At 42.4% G+C, this 15,138-nt stretch overlaps 1 protein-coding gene across 1 annotated transcript in view; it reads left to right on the forward strand.

Annotated features, from left to right (window-relative positions):
• MUC19 (mucin 19, oligomeric) overlaps nucleotides 1–15,138 on the forward strand; it is a 1,331,159-nt gene that overhangs the window by 23,663 nt on the left and 1,292,358 nt on the right. The window contains exons 10-12 of the mRNA XM_078649731.1: nucleotides 2,037–2,063; nucleotides 5,694–5,720; nucleotides 15,002–15,019. Coding sequence (XP_078505857.1) covers nucleotides 2,037–2,063; nucleotides 5,694–5,720; nucleotides 15,002–15,019 — 72 coding nt within the window. The remainder of the gene's footprint in view (nucleotides 1–2,036; nucleotides 2,064–5,693; nucleotides 5,721–15,001; nucleotides 15,020–15,138) is intronic.

Raw genomic sequence — 15,138 nt, forward strand, 5'->3', positions numbered from 1 at the left:
CAACACTTGAGGACACCCCACCCCTACAACATATGCTGAAGAGCTCCTCACACTCACATCAGGTAGGTGCTAAAGGGGCACCCTTCAGTACGTGTAAGCATAGGGGGGCCCTGCATCTCGGGAGCTGAGGGGTCCTTTGTTACACCCCTACAAGGGAACCACCACCAGGTACTCAAGACTGATGCGAAGAATGAAGAGAGTACCACAAAAAAGCAGCACATGAACCCTAAATGCTAACAGCCTGTGAAATGCCTTCTTTTCCCCAGGGCTTAGAGGCAACTACGTTGCCCAGCAAAAGAACTGCTAGCCATAAAACCAGGTCCAACTTGACAATATGTTTCGGTATCTTGCCTGGCAAGTCCGTTCTTTCTTTTCTGAGGTTCTATTTCCATATTCACACCCAACTATGGAGAATGTGGATTTAGTAGATTCGTTTTGTAAAAAAGTAGCTCAGTTAGGAACCCTAAATGTGCATTTCCTGGAGTATAACCATATCTTTGAATGTTTTACCAACAAAATATATTTTGTGACTGAAAAGATGATAATTATATAGGCTGTATGAGTCATCCCAATGATTAATTATCGCATGACTATTCTCCAATGTCTTGCTCCTTCACGTTTCACACAGCTTTAATTGAGTTTTTTTGAGAATGACACTACATTAACATGCAAGAAGTCCAAAGAAGAGACATTATTGACATATCATTAACAGTTCAAACAAGTCTGAATTTGTCACAATAAAGTTTTGCTGTAAGTTGTAAAAAAGGTTTTTGGTTTTTAGCTAAAAGTGATTTTAAATAATCAAACCTCAATGAAGTGAAAATGTGCTTTTTCAGTGGAAAGTGAAAATCACAGAATTTTCTGCAATTAAACTGCAATTGCTTCGTCTGACATTAATACAGTAAAATAAGCACCTACCAACTTTTTAAATCACTATTGTATGACAGATTATCGATCTCTCTCCCCTCTGGACCATGCTAATTCCCCCAAAATGTCTTTTTCTCATAGCATCATACCTAATCTCTACTAGCTTTAGCTGATTATTCTCTGCACGCTGCTGCATAGTGCTCAGCAGATGTACCACTGAGGAATGAGGTAGGCCTCAGACCAAGATAATCAACATGGCCATGATTTCATCCTTTCACTGGGAACAGGCTGGAGCTTTAATTTCTGAAGCATCACAGATGAGGATTGCAGCAACAATCGTCCCTGTGCTATAACAGATGCCTTTAGAATCAATGGTCTTCCATTAAGTGCTGCCCCTGCAGCGCTGTTCGTTGCCTTACATCCAGACAGTCAAAGAGGCATGACTCTAGCAACAGCAGCCCCTAATATGGAAGGACCATATGCCACATCATGAACATTTTCAGACTGAAGCCTCTGCAGGACCCATGAACCCATTTTGCTGAAAGTGTACAGTCTACAGTGCATTCTTTCACTCTGAAAATCTGTGAGTTAGTATTTAAGCTGCAGACAGTGGAGCTTGAACCACTGCTCTGCTCGTCCGAACTCAGCTGTCTGCTGCACATATGGTAACCAATACATTTACTGAATGAATGCATGTGCTGCTAACACTGCATTCTCAGAAAGAAGGGTGCACAGATGCCTTCTGATACTGGGCGTGGGTTCAGAATACTTTCATGATGGTACCCAGGATCACCAAGTTAAACTTTAAGTCTTACCACTTTCAAAGTCAAAAGGAATTTTGGGCCTTAAGGCGTGGCATCAATGCTTGACACATGGCAATATCACCTGTACAACCCACATTGACTGCAATAAATGGCAGCATATGAGATGTGCTTGCTCTGTACAAGAAACAGAACAGTGCATATGGGACGACTGCTTCACGGAATGCAAACCCAAAGTGGAATAAACCTGTCATACATGACCTGTAAGAGCATTGCAATACCAGGACTGTGTTCAAATAAATGCAGTCCCATTTGCCTGGCATAAATCAAAACACTATAATATCTGAAATATAGGACACAAGAGGAGCATATTACTGCTTACATTGTTTACTTTCTTTTTCCATGTAGGCGAACTTCCTGGACGTGATAAATTAGGTATGTGGAATGTATTTACTATATCTTAACTTCGTTCCGTGACCTGTGGCCTCATAAACCTTTAATCCTTGCCCCCATACACCATACGCGGTAAAAGCCTTTATCTTCCATGTCATTAGAGGATTTATGGAGGTGCCGCCTTACTATTCTTCAGGAACATAAGGACTTATGTAGAGTTTGGCTGGCAGGATACTCCATCAGAAAGGTGGCAGATGCTTTGTCTGCTCTATTACATGTGCATTATAGCCTGTAAAATTAATTTATAATCCGGGGCACGTGTTATCTGTCAGGTTTTGACAGAATAGCCTGTTTACTAAACTCTAAATAAGGACCACAATGCAGCTTCTACCATGGTTCTTTGATCCTGACGAGATATGTAAATGAAGCTAGCTCTACTCAAACATTGGTTAAGTCTCAAGACCTGTGCCCTACATTCATCTTGTGTATACAGGCGAAATCCTGCCGCGTTTTTTAATTCAGCACCTTCAATTTAAATTTACCCGGATTCCTTAGATTAAGTGAGATGGTGCATTCAGCAAGAGAGACATTGTATGTTCTGTGTAATACCAGGCAAAATTTACAAGTACACAACTTCACCTAGACAAGCACCATTTGAAGATTTAAAACATTATTATGAGTATTAAAAAGCTAGCGCTCTAGACATAGTTCTGTCGTACTTTATGACATTTCACTGCTTCACTAAATTGTATCTCAACCAAATTAAGGAGGACAGTGGTGTATAATGAAGACCAAAGGGCAGTAGACCACAAAGTAAAACCGTGAGGAACGATAAATGTGCATTTCCTGGAGAGTGACAATATCTTTGAATGTTTCACCAATAAAATATGCTTTGTCACTGAAAAGGTGGCATTTAAAAAGGCTGTAAAGTAGTACATTGTGTCATCCCATTGATTACTTATCGCATTACAATTCTCCATTGTCTTGCTCTTTCATGTGGCACACAGCCTTAATTGAGCATTTTATGAGAATGACATTTCACTTACATGAAATGAATCCAAAGAAGAGACATTATGGAAATATGAAGAGCTACATTTATCTGCATTGCTGTTTGTAAGAAAAATAATTTTCTGCAAAAAGCGTTATCAATAATAAAATAAGTTTTAAGTTGTCACAATAACTTTTGAAAGAACGTTGTAACTAGGAATGTTTGGTATTTAGTTAAAACTGATTTTAATTAATTAAACCCACTGAAGTGAATGTTAACTTTTTTAGTGGAAACCGAAAATCAATTAATTTTGTGGCACTAAAACCGGTTTTTGCGCCATTTGGTTTTAATACAGTGTAATAAGTACATACCTATTTTTGTACCCACTTTTGTATGACAGATTATCTAACGCGCTTCGTTTGAGTGTATAATGAAGACCAAAGGGCAGTAGACCACAAAGTAAAACAGTGAGGAACGATAAATGTGCATTTCCTGGAGAGTGAAAATATCTTTGGATGTTTCACCAATAAAATATGCTTTGTCACTGAAAAGGTGGCATTTAAAAAGGCTGTAAGTAGTACATTGAGTCATCCCATTGATTACTTATCGCATCACAATTCTCCATTGTCTTGGTCTTTCATGTGGCACACAGCCTTAATTGAGCATTTTATGAGAATGACACTTCACTTACATGAAATGAATCCAAAGAAGAGACATTATGGAAATATGAAGAGCTACATTTATCTGCATTGCTGTTTGTATGAAAAATAATTTTCTGCAAAAAGCGTTATCAATAATAGAATACGTTTTAAGTTGCCGCAATAACTTATGACAGTACGTTGTAATTAGGAATGTTTGGTATTTAGTTAAAACTGATTTTAACTAATTAAACCCACTGAAGTGAATATTAACTTTTTTAGTGGAAACCGAAAATCAATTAATTTTGCGGCCCTAAAACCGTTTTTTGCGCCATTTGGTTTTAATACAGTATAATAAGTACATACCTATTTTTGTACCCACTTTTGTATAACCGATTATCTAAAGCGCTTCGTTTGAGCTGGTGGTTTCCGGTGCTCACCACTGTCTCTTCATTGCCAGAACCGGGACTCCTGACAGCTGCCATAGTGGCGCTGTTTGTAGAACTTCAAGATGAGCAGAACAACAATTGTTTACTAATTCTCTATACATTAAAGCAGCTAATAGCTTCCACCCAAGCCATTCTTATGCCTTTTGGGGCCTCAAACAGTCTGAATTGTCACAGTAGCAGTGTTATCCTTTGTGGGAAACATCCTTTACGACGCAACTTTTACCACGCAGTGCCTTTACCACGCAGGTTTTTCAATAATAGTTTAATTTACTATCCAACACCTTCCCTACTATCCACGGGGACTGGAGTTGGAATAGTAAATTAGACTATTCACTATCCAGCACCCCCAACGCAAGTCGTTGTAACGACTTGCGTTGAAAAACCTGCGTTGTAAAAGCATGCGTGGTAAAAGCATGTGTTGTAACAACGTACATCCATCGTTTGTTAGTAGTTGTGTAAGTACAGTAATTTGCAGTGGCAATGTGTGGGGCAAGCTGCGGTGGCCTCCTGACAAGGGGCCTGGCACTTATTTATTTTTACAACTTAAGCACTGATTATGTATCTCTGCCCGCTCAGAGTCATGGTAATTCACCCAATGTGTCCTTGTATCATTTTAGCAGCCCACTTCATCTTATCTGGCCTTAGTTTAGTATTCTCTGCCCGCTGCTGCCTGGTGCCCAGCAGATACACGGCTGAGCTCTGAGCCAGGTCCCAGGCACAAGACAACAAGGCCACCATGATGTTCTTCTTTCACTGGAAACAGGCTTGAGCTTTGATTTCCGAAAACATCACAGATAACGATTGCAGCAGCAACTGAGTTCACTGTGCTTACAGATGCCTTTAGAATGAATGTTCCTCCTTAAAGTGCAGACCCAGCACTCCTGTCATCCATCCTTATGGCCAAAGAGACATGACTCGAGTAACAGCAGCCCCTAGCATGGCAGGACTCTAGGCCATATCATTAACATATTCAGGGCAAGTGTGCAGGTTCAGCTGGATGCATGTACACATGTTTCTGAAAGTGTACAGTCTACAATGCACGCTTCAGTTAAAAAAAAATGTGAATTAGTGTACGAGCTGCAGACAGCAGGTCTTGGAAAAGCAAAGAATCACCGCTGGGGGCTTCCGACGTGAGCTGTCGGCAGCACATATTGTAACTGATACATTTTCTCAGTTAATGCATGTGATGCCATGCATGTGATTCCCGCTCTGCAATTCCAGCAACATGGGTGCACAGATGCCACCTGAAACTGGACAAATTGAAGTTTGGACCTCAAGGTGCCACAACAATGCTTGACACATGGCAATATCACCTGTACAAACCTCTGTGACTACAAGAAATGGCAGCATCTAAGATGTGCTTGTTCTGAAAAAGAAACTGAACAGTGCATCTTGGACGACGGCTTCACAGAATGCAAACCCAAAGTGGAATAAACCTGTCATACATGACCTGTAAGAGCATTGAAATCCTAAAACTGTGGTCAAATAAATGCAGACCCTTTTGCCTGCCATAAATCGAAACACTATAATATCTGAAATATAGGACATAAGAGGAGCATATTGCCACTAACATTGTTTACTTTCTTTTTCCACGTAGGTGGACCTCCTGGACAAGATAAATCAGGTATGTGGAATTTATTTAGTATATCTTAACTTCATTCTGTGACCTGTGGCCTCACAAACCTTGACTTCTTCTCCCAATACAGCATATGTGGTAAAAGTATTTATCTTGTATGTTCCTACAGGATTTTATGGAGGTGCTGCCTTACTTTTCTTTGGGAACATAAGGACTTATTTAGAGTTTGGCTGGCAGGATACTCCATCAGAAAGGTGGCAGATGCTTCATCCACTGTATTACAGGTGCCTGTGAAACTTATAATACAGTGAATGGGTCATCCATCAGGTTCTGACACAGCATCCTGTATGATAATACAGCAAACAACGGTTTTGGTTACAAGAAATGCCTGCACATCGGTTGTCCCTACAAATTCTTCAAAAGCAATGCTCTCTCTTTTGGGTCAACCGAAAAAACTCTAACTTCTTCCTACAAATCCACAATTTAGAGGAGCACTATATATATATATATATATATATATATATTTTACATTCCACCAAGAGTCCAGAGTTACTCTAAGATACATCCAAAATTGTATATTGCTTGTATGCAAGCACACTGACAGCAAGTTGCTTTTAAATCCGCAAATGGCATCAGGAAAATATATTGAAATTTTATAATGCTCAAACAATCTGATCTTCTTTATTTTCACAGAATGTGTACATAAAGAGAAATGCAGATTGGGACAGGCTGTTCCTATTCTGCATTATTTTTTTTGTACACATTCTGTGAAAATAAAGAAGATGAAAAACAATCAGACGCTGTGGACAAACGATTGGTGGCCTTCTACCTTAGGTACCTGTCCTCTTCCGAAAGTAACAGCCCGTAATCTCGGCATTAGGATTGACAATCACCTTTCTATGTGTGATCGTGTCAATCTAATAACAAGTACTTGTTACGGGATAATGCACGCCCTTCGTAAAAAAATTAAATGGGTCCCACTGCTTTCCCGTCTGCCATTGATCCAGGGTCTGATTGTCAGTCGCCTGGATTATGGGAACGCTTTATTGGCATCCATAATTACAGAACTTCTTGATAAGCTCCCGGGGGTATATTACCAAGCAATAGCGATAATTATCGCTATGCATGGTTAGCGGCTAAAATTATATCGCCGCGCTCCGATGATTTTTACCGCTGAGATACCTTGATATTATCAAGGTTTATCTCAAAAGCGGTAAAAATCCTGCGAAATGCATGAATATCGCTGAAAAATCTGCGATATTCATGCATTATCGTGACAATGCTCTTAGCCATGTTATCCACCTTCCATTGGATAACATGGCTAAGAACTGCTCTGGGCAGGCGTTAGCTTTTGGAGATAATCTCGCTTAGCGCGATTATTTCCAAAAGTAGGTAATAGGAGATAGCGATGTTAGCGATTGTTTCCAGTCGCTAACATCTTGGCACGCCCACTTTGCATGTCATTAGTGATAATTATCGCTGACATGCAAAGTGGGCCCCAAGATGATCGCTATCTCCTACTAGCTGTCGCTAACTGGTGTTAGCGACAGCTAGGTAATAGGGCGATAAAATTATCGCCGTTTTAGCTGGAAAAATTCCTGCTAAAGCGGCGATAAGGCCCTTGGTAATATGCCCCCAGGTTCTGCAGAATACAGCAGCCAGACTGGCCTTGAACCTTTCTGCCCCTTCTCCTTCTGCACCTAGCCTGAGGATGCTCCATTGGCTGCCAATCAAGAAGCGAATAGATTTAAAAATGTGCTGTCTTGTTCATAAAAGCCTAAATGGACAGGGCCCCCAGTACTTGCCAAATAAACTGAAGAAGTATCAGCCACCAAGGGCACTCCTCTCTGCAAACAAATGCCTACTAATGATCCTGAAGGTTCAAACAGTCAAGTATTTGCAGCAAATCTTTTTCGAAATTAGCCCCCACTCTCTGGAACTCCATGCCACTGCACCTACGAACTGAGACAGAGCATAACAAGTTTAGTAAGTCCCTGAAGACCTGGCTATTTTAATCTGTCTTATTCCCAGCCATCTTCATCTGTCTGTTCCTAAGTCTCAGCAAAGCGCTATGAGACCCCCGGGTGATATATGCACTCAACAAGTAACAGTACATAGACATAAACATAGAAGGAAGTCTCACATTGAAATCACCAGCCAGGCCCAGATATGCTAGATTCCCTGTTGTTGCTAGGTCATCTACCAGCTTGGTGATGTAATTAAACAATAATAGAAACTTAGTGTTTGGAATATTGGTAAAGTGGTTATTGTAAAAAGTTTGTACAGACTCAAATAGTTTTTTACTGCTGCAATTTGAAAAATACTCTCCCAGGTCTCCACAAATGTGACATGTCCCCTGATGGCTATATATACCCATTGAGCTAGCCCTACAGAGGCACACCTATGGAGAGAGAGAAGGAATAGCAGGGATTCTAAGCACTGATAACCATCTACTACTAAAGCCAATGGGTCCCATGTTTCTTGAAATAGCACACTATCATAGCCCTTGATGAACTTGAGCCAATCAGGTATATTTTGTTTTGGCTGGAGGCCTGCCACGTGCTGTCTAAGTATTCTGAATGGCTTAACCCCCTACTCAGCAGGAAGGGACACACGGATGTGAGTGACTAGAGAATAGAGGGTGAATCAGTATGGGTAAATAACTCCTGTGCCACTAGTGAGCGTTCATAAAGTCATTTTACATCCTCAAGGGAACACAGTGGGGAAAATATGTTTTTCCAGGGAAAAAAAGGCAACAGGATGGAGTCATCATTGGAATGTGTGAAGAGGGTGGTTGGCTTGTAAAAGTTCCCCAAGAGCAAAATAACAACCTTGGTTTCTGTTGTACAGTTATATTATTTGGCTTTCAGTATATTTCTTATTCAAAGAGTTATTGAAAAGTTAATTACAATACAATCTCCCAAAATATTTTTTTCTCGATTGACCAAGTCAGCCCACCCTTCTCACCATTATGATCTCTTTGTTGACCCATGCATTTAAATGTTTGTGTTTACTCAACCAGTGAGCAATCCAATTTCAGCGCTCATCCCATGACTCCTGTTGACTAGGTTTTAGGGAAGTAACCCCTTCTAAGATTAAAATGTAGGGACAGGCTGCTAGAGGGAGACTCAAGGTATCCTGGTTGGAAACCAAAACAGGCCCCCAGACTTTCTTAGTTGGTAATTTGGTGTGTTACAAACATGGGCCAACAGATGCAAACTGGTCAGTAGTGCCCATCCCACCAGGCACCTCAACAGTGATCCTTGGTGGAGAGCAGCTCAGGAGCCCACCCCGGCTGTCCTCGCGGGCACCCTGCCCCAGCAACACCCATGCGTGCTGCCTCAGGAGCCGGCAACAGGTATGGAGGCCTGCCCACTCCAGCGAGCAGACGGAAGCCCTCTGTTGATCCCTCCTGCACCCCCCAGATATGAGCACCGGGAGCAGGGAGAGCGGCTCATGCAGCGGAGGCAGCAGCCATCCCTGTTCTTACTCTCGGGGAAGGGCGACAGTGCTTCCCCACCTCAGGAATCACACGGGGCTGGGGATGGGGTCCCGTCCGACTTTCCCGGGAGTCCGCCCTGGGGATGGGGTCCCCGGGAGAGATGGAGGATGCAAGGAGTCCGGACGCAAGGAGGAGGGCAGCCCAATGCCAGAGCATGCCCCTAGCTGCCTTCCACCAAGGATCACTGTTGAGCTGCCCGGTGGGATCCTTGAAGGTTTATCAGGACAGGTTAAGATTGTCACTTTTTTTCCCGGAACAAATTTCAAAACAAAGTTATTTTCAAAGGATTTTTATGAAGCTGGAAGGATCAATGATCCATAGATCAAAGTGTCAGGGTTACAGCGAACACATGTTTTGCCCCCTTTACACAGCCGGGCAGCCTGGGTCTTCCTCAGGGCATAAGCTTGAGTAAGGACCACATGTAGTCCGGGAATACTCTTTGGGGGTAGGCGGATATTTCTGAAAAGGACGTCTGGTCATTAGCGCCTGGTCTCTGTCAGTCAGCATGAGACCGGTGGGATGGGCACCTCCATCAGACCCAGAAGACTTACAGGAACCCATACCTGAAGCCGCAACGGCTCTCCCCGGCTCAGCGGGAGAGCCGGTACTATAATTTTCACTGCACTCTAGAATCTCGTCCCATAATGCTTTACTGGACTTTTGCTTCGGATTGTATTCATGCCCATAACTTTGCATGGGGTGGTCCTAGGAGGATGGGGCCACCACCAAATTGTTTAGCGTGATGTCCTCTTTGTGTTCAAGGGATCTGCTTGGTCCTCTCCCTAGGTCGGGGGGACTCCAAAATCATCACCTCTCTCACTGCTTGCTATATTTCCAATCTCACTTTTGTGAGATGACTATATGCTTTTTAGCATGTAAAGGTACAGTTGCTTTACCAAGGGTGTGTGAGGTTCCCATTTTATTAATTGGGGTGGAACAGAGCAGAGCAGAACAACTCAGTGGAACTTAGTGTAGTGGCACCTCACCAACTCCGCCCACCCTCAGCCTGGATACAAACAGTAGCGTTATTGTTCTGTTCTATCTATGTTTTTTCATCAAAATAAACTCCGCTTTTCACAGCCATAGAATTTTAACACTCCTGAACCAGATTATTTGACATATTGTGCTTCTTTAACACATTAACCGCGGCGGCAATTCCACCACGGTGCGTGTGTTCTGAAGAGTGGGCAGGGCCGCGTCGGCCAACGGACGTGCGCAGCAATATGAAGTGCGCTCTGATATCCTTCGGGATCTAGTCCGCGCTATATAAAACTTTATAAATAAATAAATAGTGCTCCCGACGGCAGCAATGAAAGGGTTAAAAAAAATTGTAAAGGATAGGTAGAGAGTCAAAATCAGCAACTCTTAGTAAACCTCAATGCTCTCTGGAAAGCAGAAGGTTGATGGTGAAGGTCTTTAGAAGGATGGATATCTCTTGAAGATATCCTTATAAAAGATTTGAGATCCAATATCTTGTCTGTTCCAAAATAGTCTACATAATAGGTGTGCTCTCCAGGTTATTGTTGAGGACTGTCTTGAAAAACAACTTCGTTAAAACATTTATGGCTTGAGAACACCTAAAGTTCAGAAGCCAACATGAAAGCATTCCGACAGCTTCCTTAAAACATTTTATTCCTTGAGAACACCTAAAGTTCAGAAACTAACATGAAAGCATTCCTATTCAGTAGCTGCTTCTATTAATAGGAAAATCTCAAAGCTGCATTTCCTTTTTAAAAATAAAAAAAACACAATGCTCCCGTCACTGTGTGTACCGAAAGGGTATCCCTGGCGGTGATGAGCAATGCAAAACAGCCATATGTCCACCCATCTAAATTAGGATGGTTGACATATGACCAAACCTCTGATGGCCCTTAGTCTGTCAGGCCATTGGAGGAGTTTGTCCACAACAGAGATGGAGTAGCATTCACCTTCGTTAGACTATGGTGCGCTCAAATTTAAATCGGATGGGCAGACCAGTTAAATCGGATGGGCAGGGCGAGAACTCCATTAAGCCTGCAACAGAGTTCCCTCTCCACCGCAATATAGATCAGGCTCAAAATGATTTTCCCGGAATCGCAGGATATTGAGTCAAGGCTGGGACTCAAACCTGGTTATCAATTTTCGAAAGTCAGTAGCTCGAGCTGCTAGATCACCATCTCCTTCCAAAATAGGCAGAATGACTTAACAATTATTTGGACTTTTAAACTTTTGTGCCTCAGACTATAGAGGTTGCTGCTGACATTGAAGGAAGAATCTGCCAGATTTTAGTCTATGCTACTATGCAACTTTTGCAATTCAAGTAGCAAGCTTAACAGGAATGCATAATGCCCACATTTCAATAATGAGTTTAAAGGCTGTAGTACATATTGAAATGGTCCCTGACAGTCCCTGTCTCTTGGGAGTCCCAGAACCCCCCGACAGGTTCAAGACACTTCAGACTCCTATTAAACAGCCGGGAACTTCTCTCTGAAGGTCTCTAGGCTATTTACTGAAATCACACTATCAGATTCCAAATGTATTTTCCCCTTTCCTGCCGGGTTATTAGTGGTACCAACTAGATATAAATATACCAGGCGATTTCTCCTCACTGGGAAACTAAAAGTATAAGTTACACCACCCAAAAGGATTGATAATAGGAAAAGGCGACAACTTAGTTCTTTCTAACTTCAGCTTTCAGGCGTATCCAATGCCTTACTTTACTGAATCATTTAGTTTAGTTATTAGGAAAAACAGAGATAACATTTGAGTGGTATCTGGGGGTTATGGAGTAGGAGAGGAGAAGAGCTGCATAAAAAGTTTTTTTTATCAAACAGGTGTTGCTTTAGACGTTAGAGAGTGAAATGAAGTCTGTTTCTTGATCAACCAAAGGTTTCCAGTTAGTAACCTCAAGGAAGGGCAATATTATATTAATATAGTATGCTATATTGCACTGCTAAGTTTATGCACAAATTAAATATTAGCACAGCATCATTCGGTCCACGGTGCCAACTCAAGTTGGCAGCTGACTCCACATGTTCCGGTTCAGTCAAAATTTAGAACACTATTGGAGTCTGTAGATCGAGCTTTCAACTTCTTTGGCATTTGGCAAATTTGGACACAGAACGATCCAAAACCAAAAACGGGCCTGTTCGGGCTAAAAGAGCAGGTATAGAACCAAGTGCTCTGTCAGGGAAATCCATTAATTTAATAATTTCATTTATTTATATTTAATTATTTTAATTTGATAGTGACCTATTCATTTATTACAGCAAATCGGAAGTCTGCCCCCACCCCAAACTTTTCCAGAACGGGTTGTTAACATCAGCTGTGGTCCGTGCAGGTAACAGCGGTGGGGCAGCGTGGGGGGTGATTCAAATAAATATTTAGTTTTCACTTGGCATCGTCCTTCGAAATACTCCCCCACCCACAACGCATCCCACCGCTGGTACCTGCAAGGACCGCGGCTCGTAAAAATGCAGAGAGTGCGCAGACAGCAGCTTTGCTTTTATCTCTGCAACGATGTAGATCTATCTAAATTAATTGGTGGGAATGCACACATTCATTTTTGAGAGCATATCTGTTTTATTTGTATTCCTTTTTAGGTCTCACTTACGCAGTGCGCATGCGCTACATAGGCAAAAAGACATACTGCTATTGCTTCTGCATTTCAGCCAAACACTTACACGCGTTCCATTGCCTTCAAAGGCAACGCGTGCACGTCTGGTGATTCACTTGCGGGAGCGAATTCCGCCATATGGTAGCAATTGTCGCTCCCGCAAGTGAATCGCGTGCCCCCTCCTCCCCCCTGCTTCCGCGCTGAGGTGCGCGCGCCTCCCCCTTCTGCTGCGCGAGGCTTGCTGGTTGCCTGCAGACAGCTAACCTGTGGCCCCAGTGCATCCTAATTCTCTCTTGTGGGAACGCCGACTAGAGCTCTGATTTTCTTTTGTTGAGAGGCACGCAGATGCAGCCTCCCCTAGTCTTCTTGGTGCCAACGTCTTACTGGAGCAGGGAATGGAAAAAGAAAGGCGGCCATATTGCTGCGTGTGGGGAGAGACCTGTACCGCCCCTCTCTGAAGTCAGACTACCTCGGTCTGTGGTGCTGCACCAGCCTCGATGCAGTAGACAGCTCATGGGGACCTCCCGATGACGAAGTGCAATGGTGGAGAATCAAAGAGTTGATCTCGATGCTGTCTCCTGTTTTCCTGACCAAGGTGCTACTGTATGCTTCGGACTACCTGTGCTCTGGGAGTGACTCTCTCGACCACTCCCAGGCATGGCCCAAGTGCTGTAGGTCTGCAGAGTGCTACACTGCTACCCCTTAGATCTGTCGACAGATGGGCTCACTTCCCTCATGTGCGCAACTCTTATGAAGAGGGGGCATTTTACACACCTTCCCACATAATGCTTGGAGATGTGTCACTTGTACTCCCAATCCCCTCAAGCATGGGTACACACAGTACCTAAATCGCCAGATGACCTTTCCCTTGCGGGTAGCACCCGTCGCACTACTGCACATGATCATGACTTGCCTGCATCGAATATAAGTACAGCGAAACACACTGTTCTGCATCAAGCAGCTCCCCCCCACTCCAGAGCCCCTGATATAGAACGTGCCACTGTATCCATACATCCATCTTACGTGTAGCTTGTGCCGTCATGTCTTCACTGATAGGTTATTAGGTTATTTTAGGCCTATATGTTCTTATGCTCATGCACTGGCCTACATCATTATTATATGCCTATATGTTGCTTCTGCTTATATGCTCCCTCACTCATCTTATAGCAACACTGCTAGCAACACTATTGTAACTACCTCTGAACATAATATATACACTGAACATATACACATCATATACACTGTTGTCGTATATCAGCGTTTATTTCATGTAACTGTGTCTACTCCATATGAAACTCACTCAACTAAGATTGCTTATAGTGCAATTCTGTGTTTATTGTTACACTGTATTTGCTTTTACATCATGAAAGTGTATCTACTAATATGTATGCCGGGCAACTATCTCTCTGCCAATTATGTAAAGCGCTCTTTTGGCTGAGTTTTCACTATAAAAACTCCATAAATAAATAAACTTACGGCAATGGCCTTCCACCACTACGAGGGTAGCACTCTGGGTGCCCTGCCCAGTCCAACAAGCCTGCAATCCGTGAGAAAGGCCTATGTCTGGGTGGACACGCATGATCTGTGTTCACCCACAACAACAACAAGCATTGGCATAGTCAATAGGTCTAGCTTTTGGGACCTTCTAAGTATTTATTTATGCAGCACAATATCCTTTGTTCAACAACATCAACTGTTGCATGGCTAAACACTTATAAGGTCCCAAAGGCGAGACCTATTGGCTATGCCAATGCTCGTTGGTAGAAAGTAGTAGAGAAGATATTTTTGCTGAGTAGAGAGAGCAGAAGTTTGTGAGGAAGGAACAATTGCACCTGAAAAGAATGATACATTCTAATTAGTATTTAGTGCAATGCCATTTAAATGAATTGTGCAGCAATTGAAATGAGAAAAATAAATAGTTGTTATTAACTCATTTTATATTTTCATATGTTATTGGTTGGGCTTTTTTTATTACTAAGCTCGTGTAACCCAGAATTTATCCCTTCAAAGTGACAGAGAGATAAATTCGCCTTTATTCATTTGTGTATGTAGCTTAGCTTACTTTTTTGAATACGGAATAAACTTGCACAAATATAGATGCTGATAAGGGAAGCATGCTCATTTGTTTATATGTGACAAACATTTAGCGAGGACACATTTTTAAAAAGTTGACTGTAATGTAGAATAATAAACTATTGCTTCAATATCAATTTTTTTAATTGTTCCTTTCAGGTGAACGCGGTGCTCCAGGTATGTCGACTTTTATTGAGTTAATTTTAAACCTCCCCTTACATGCATCACCCAAAGTAACCCTCACACTAGCATGTGTGCGAGAGATGGAGAAACGGGAATGCATCAGCTGCATTTGT

Source organism: Lissotriton helveticus, chromosome 1_1 (genome assembly GCF_964261635.1).
Source record: "Lissotriton helveticus chromosome 1_1, aLisHel1.1, whole genome shotgun sequence".
NCBI classification, from domain to species: Eukaryota; Metazoa; Chordata; class Amphibia; order Caudata; family Salamandridae; genus Lissotriton; species Lissotriton helveticus.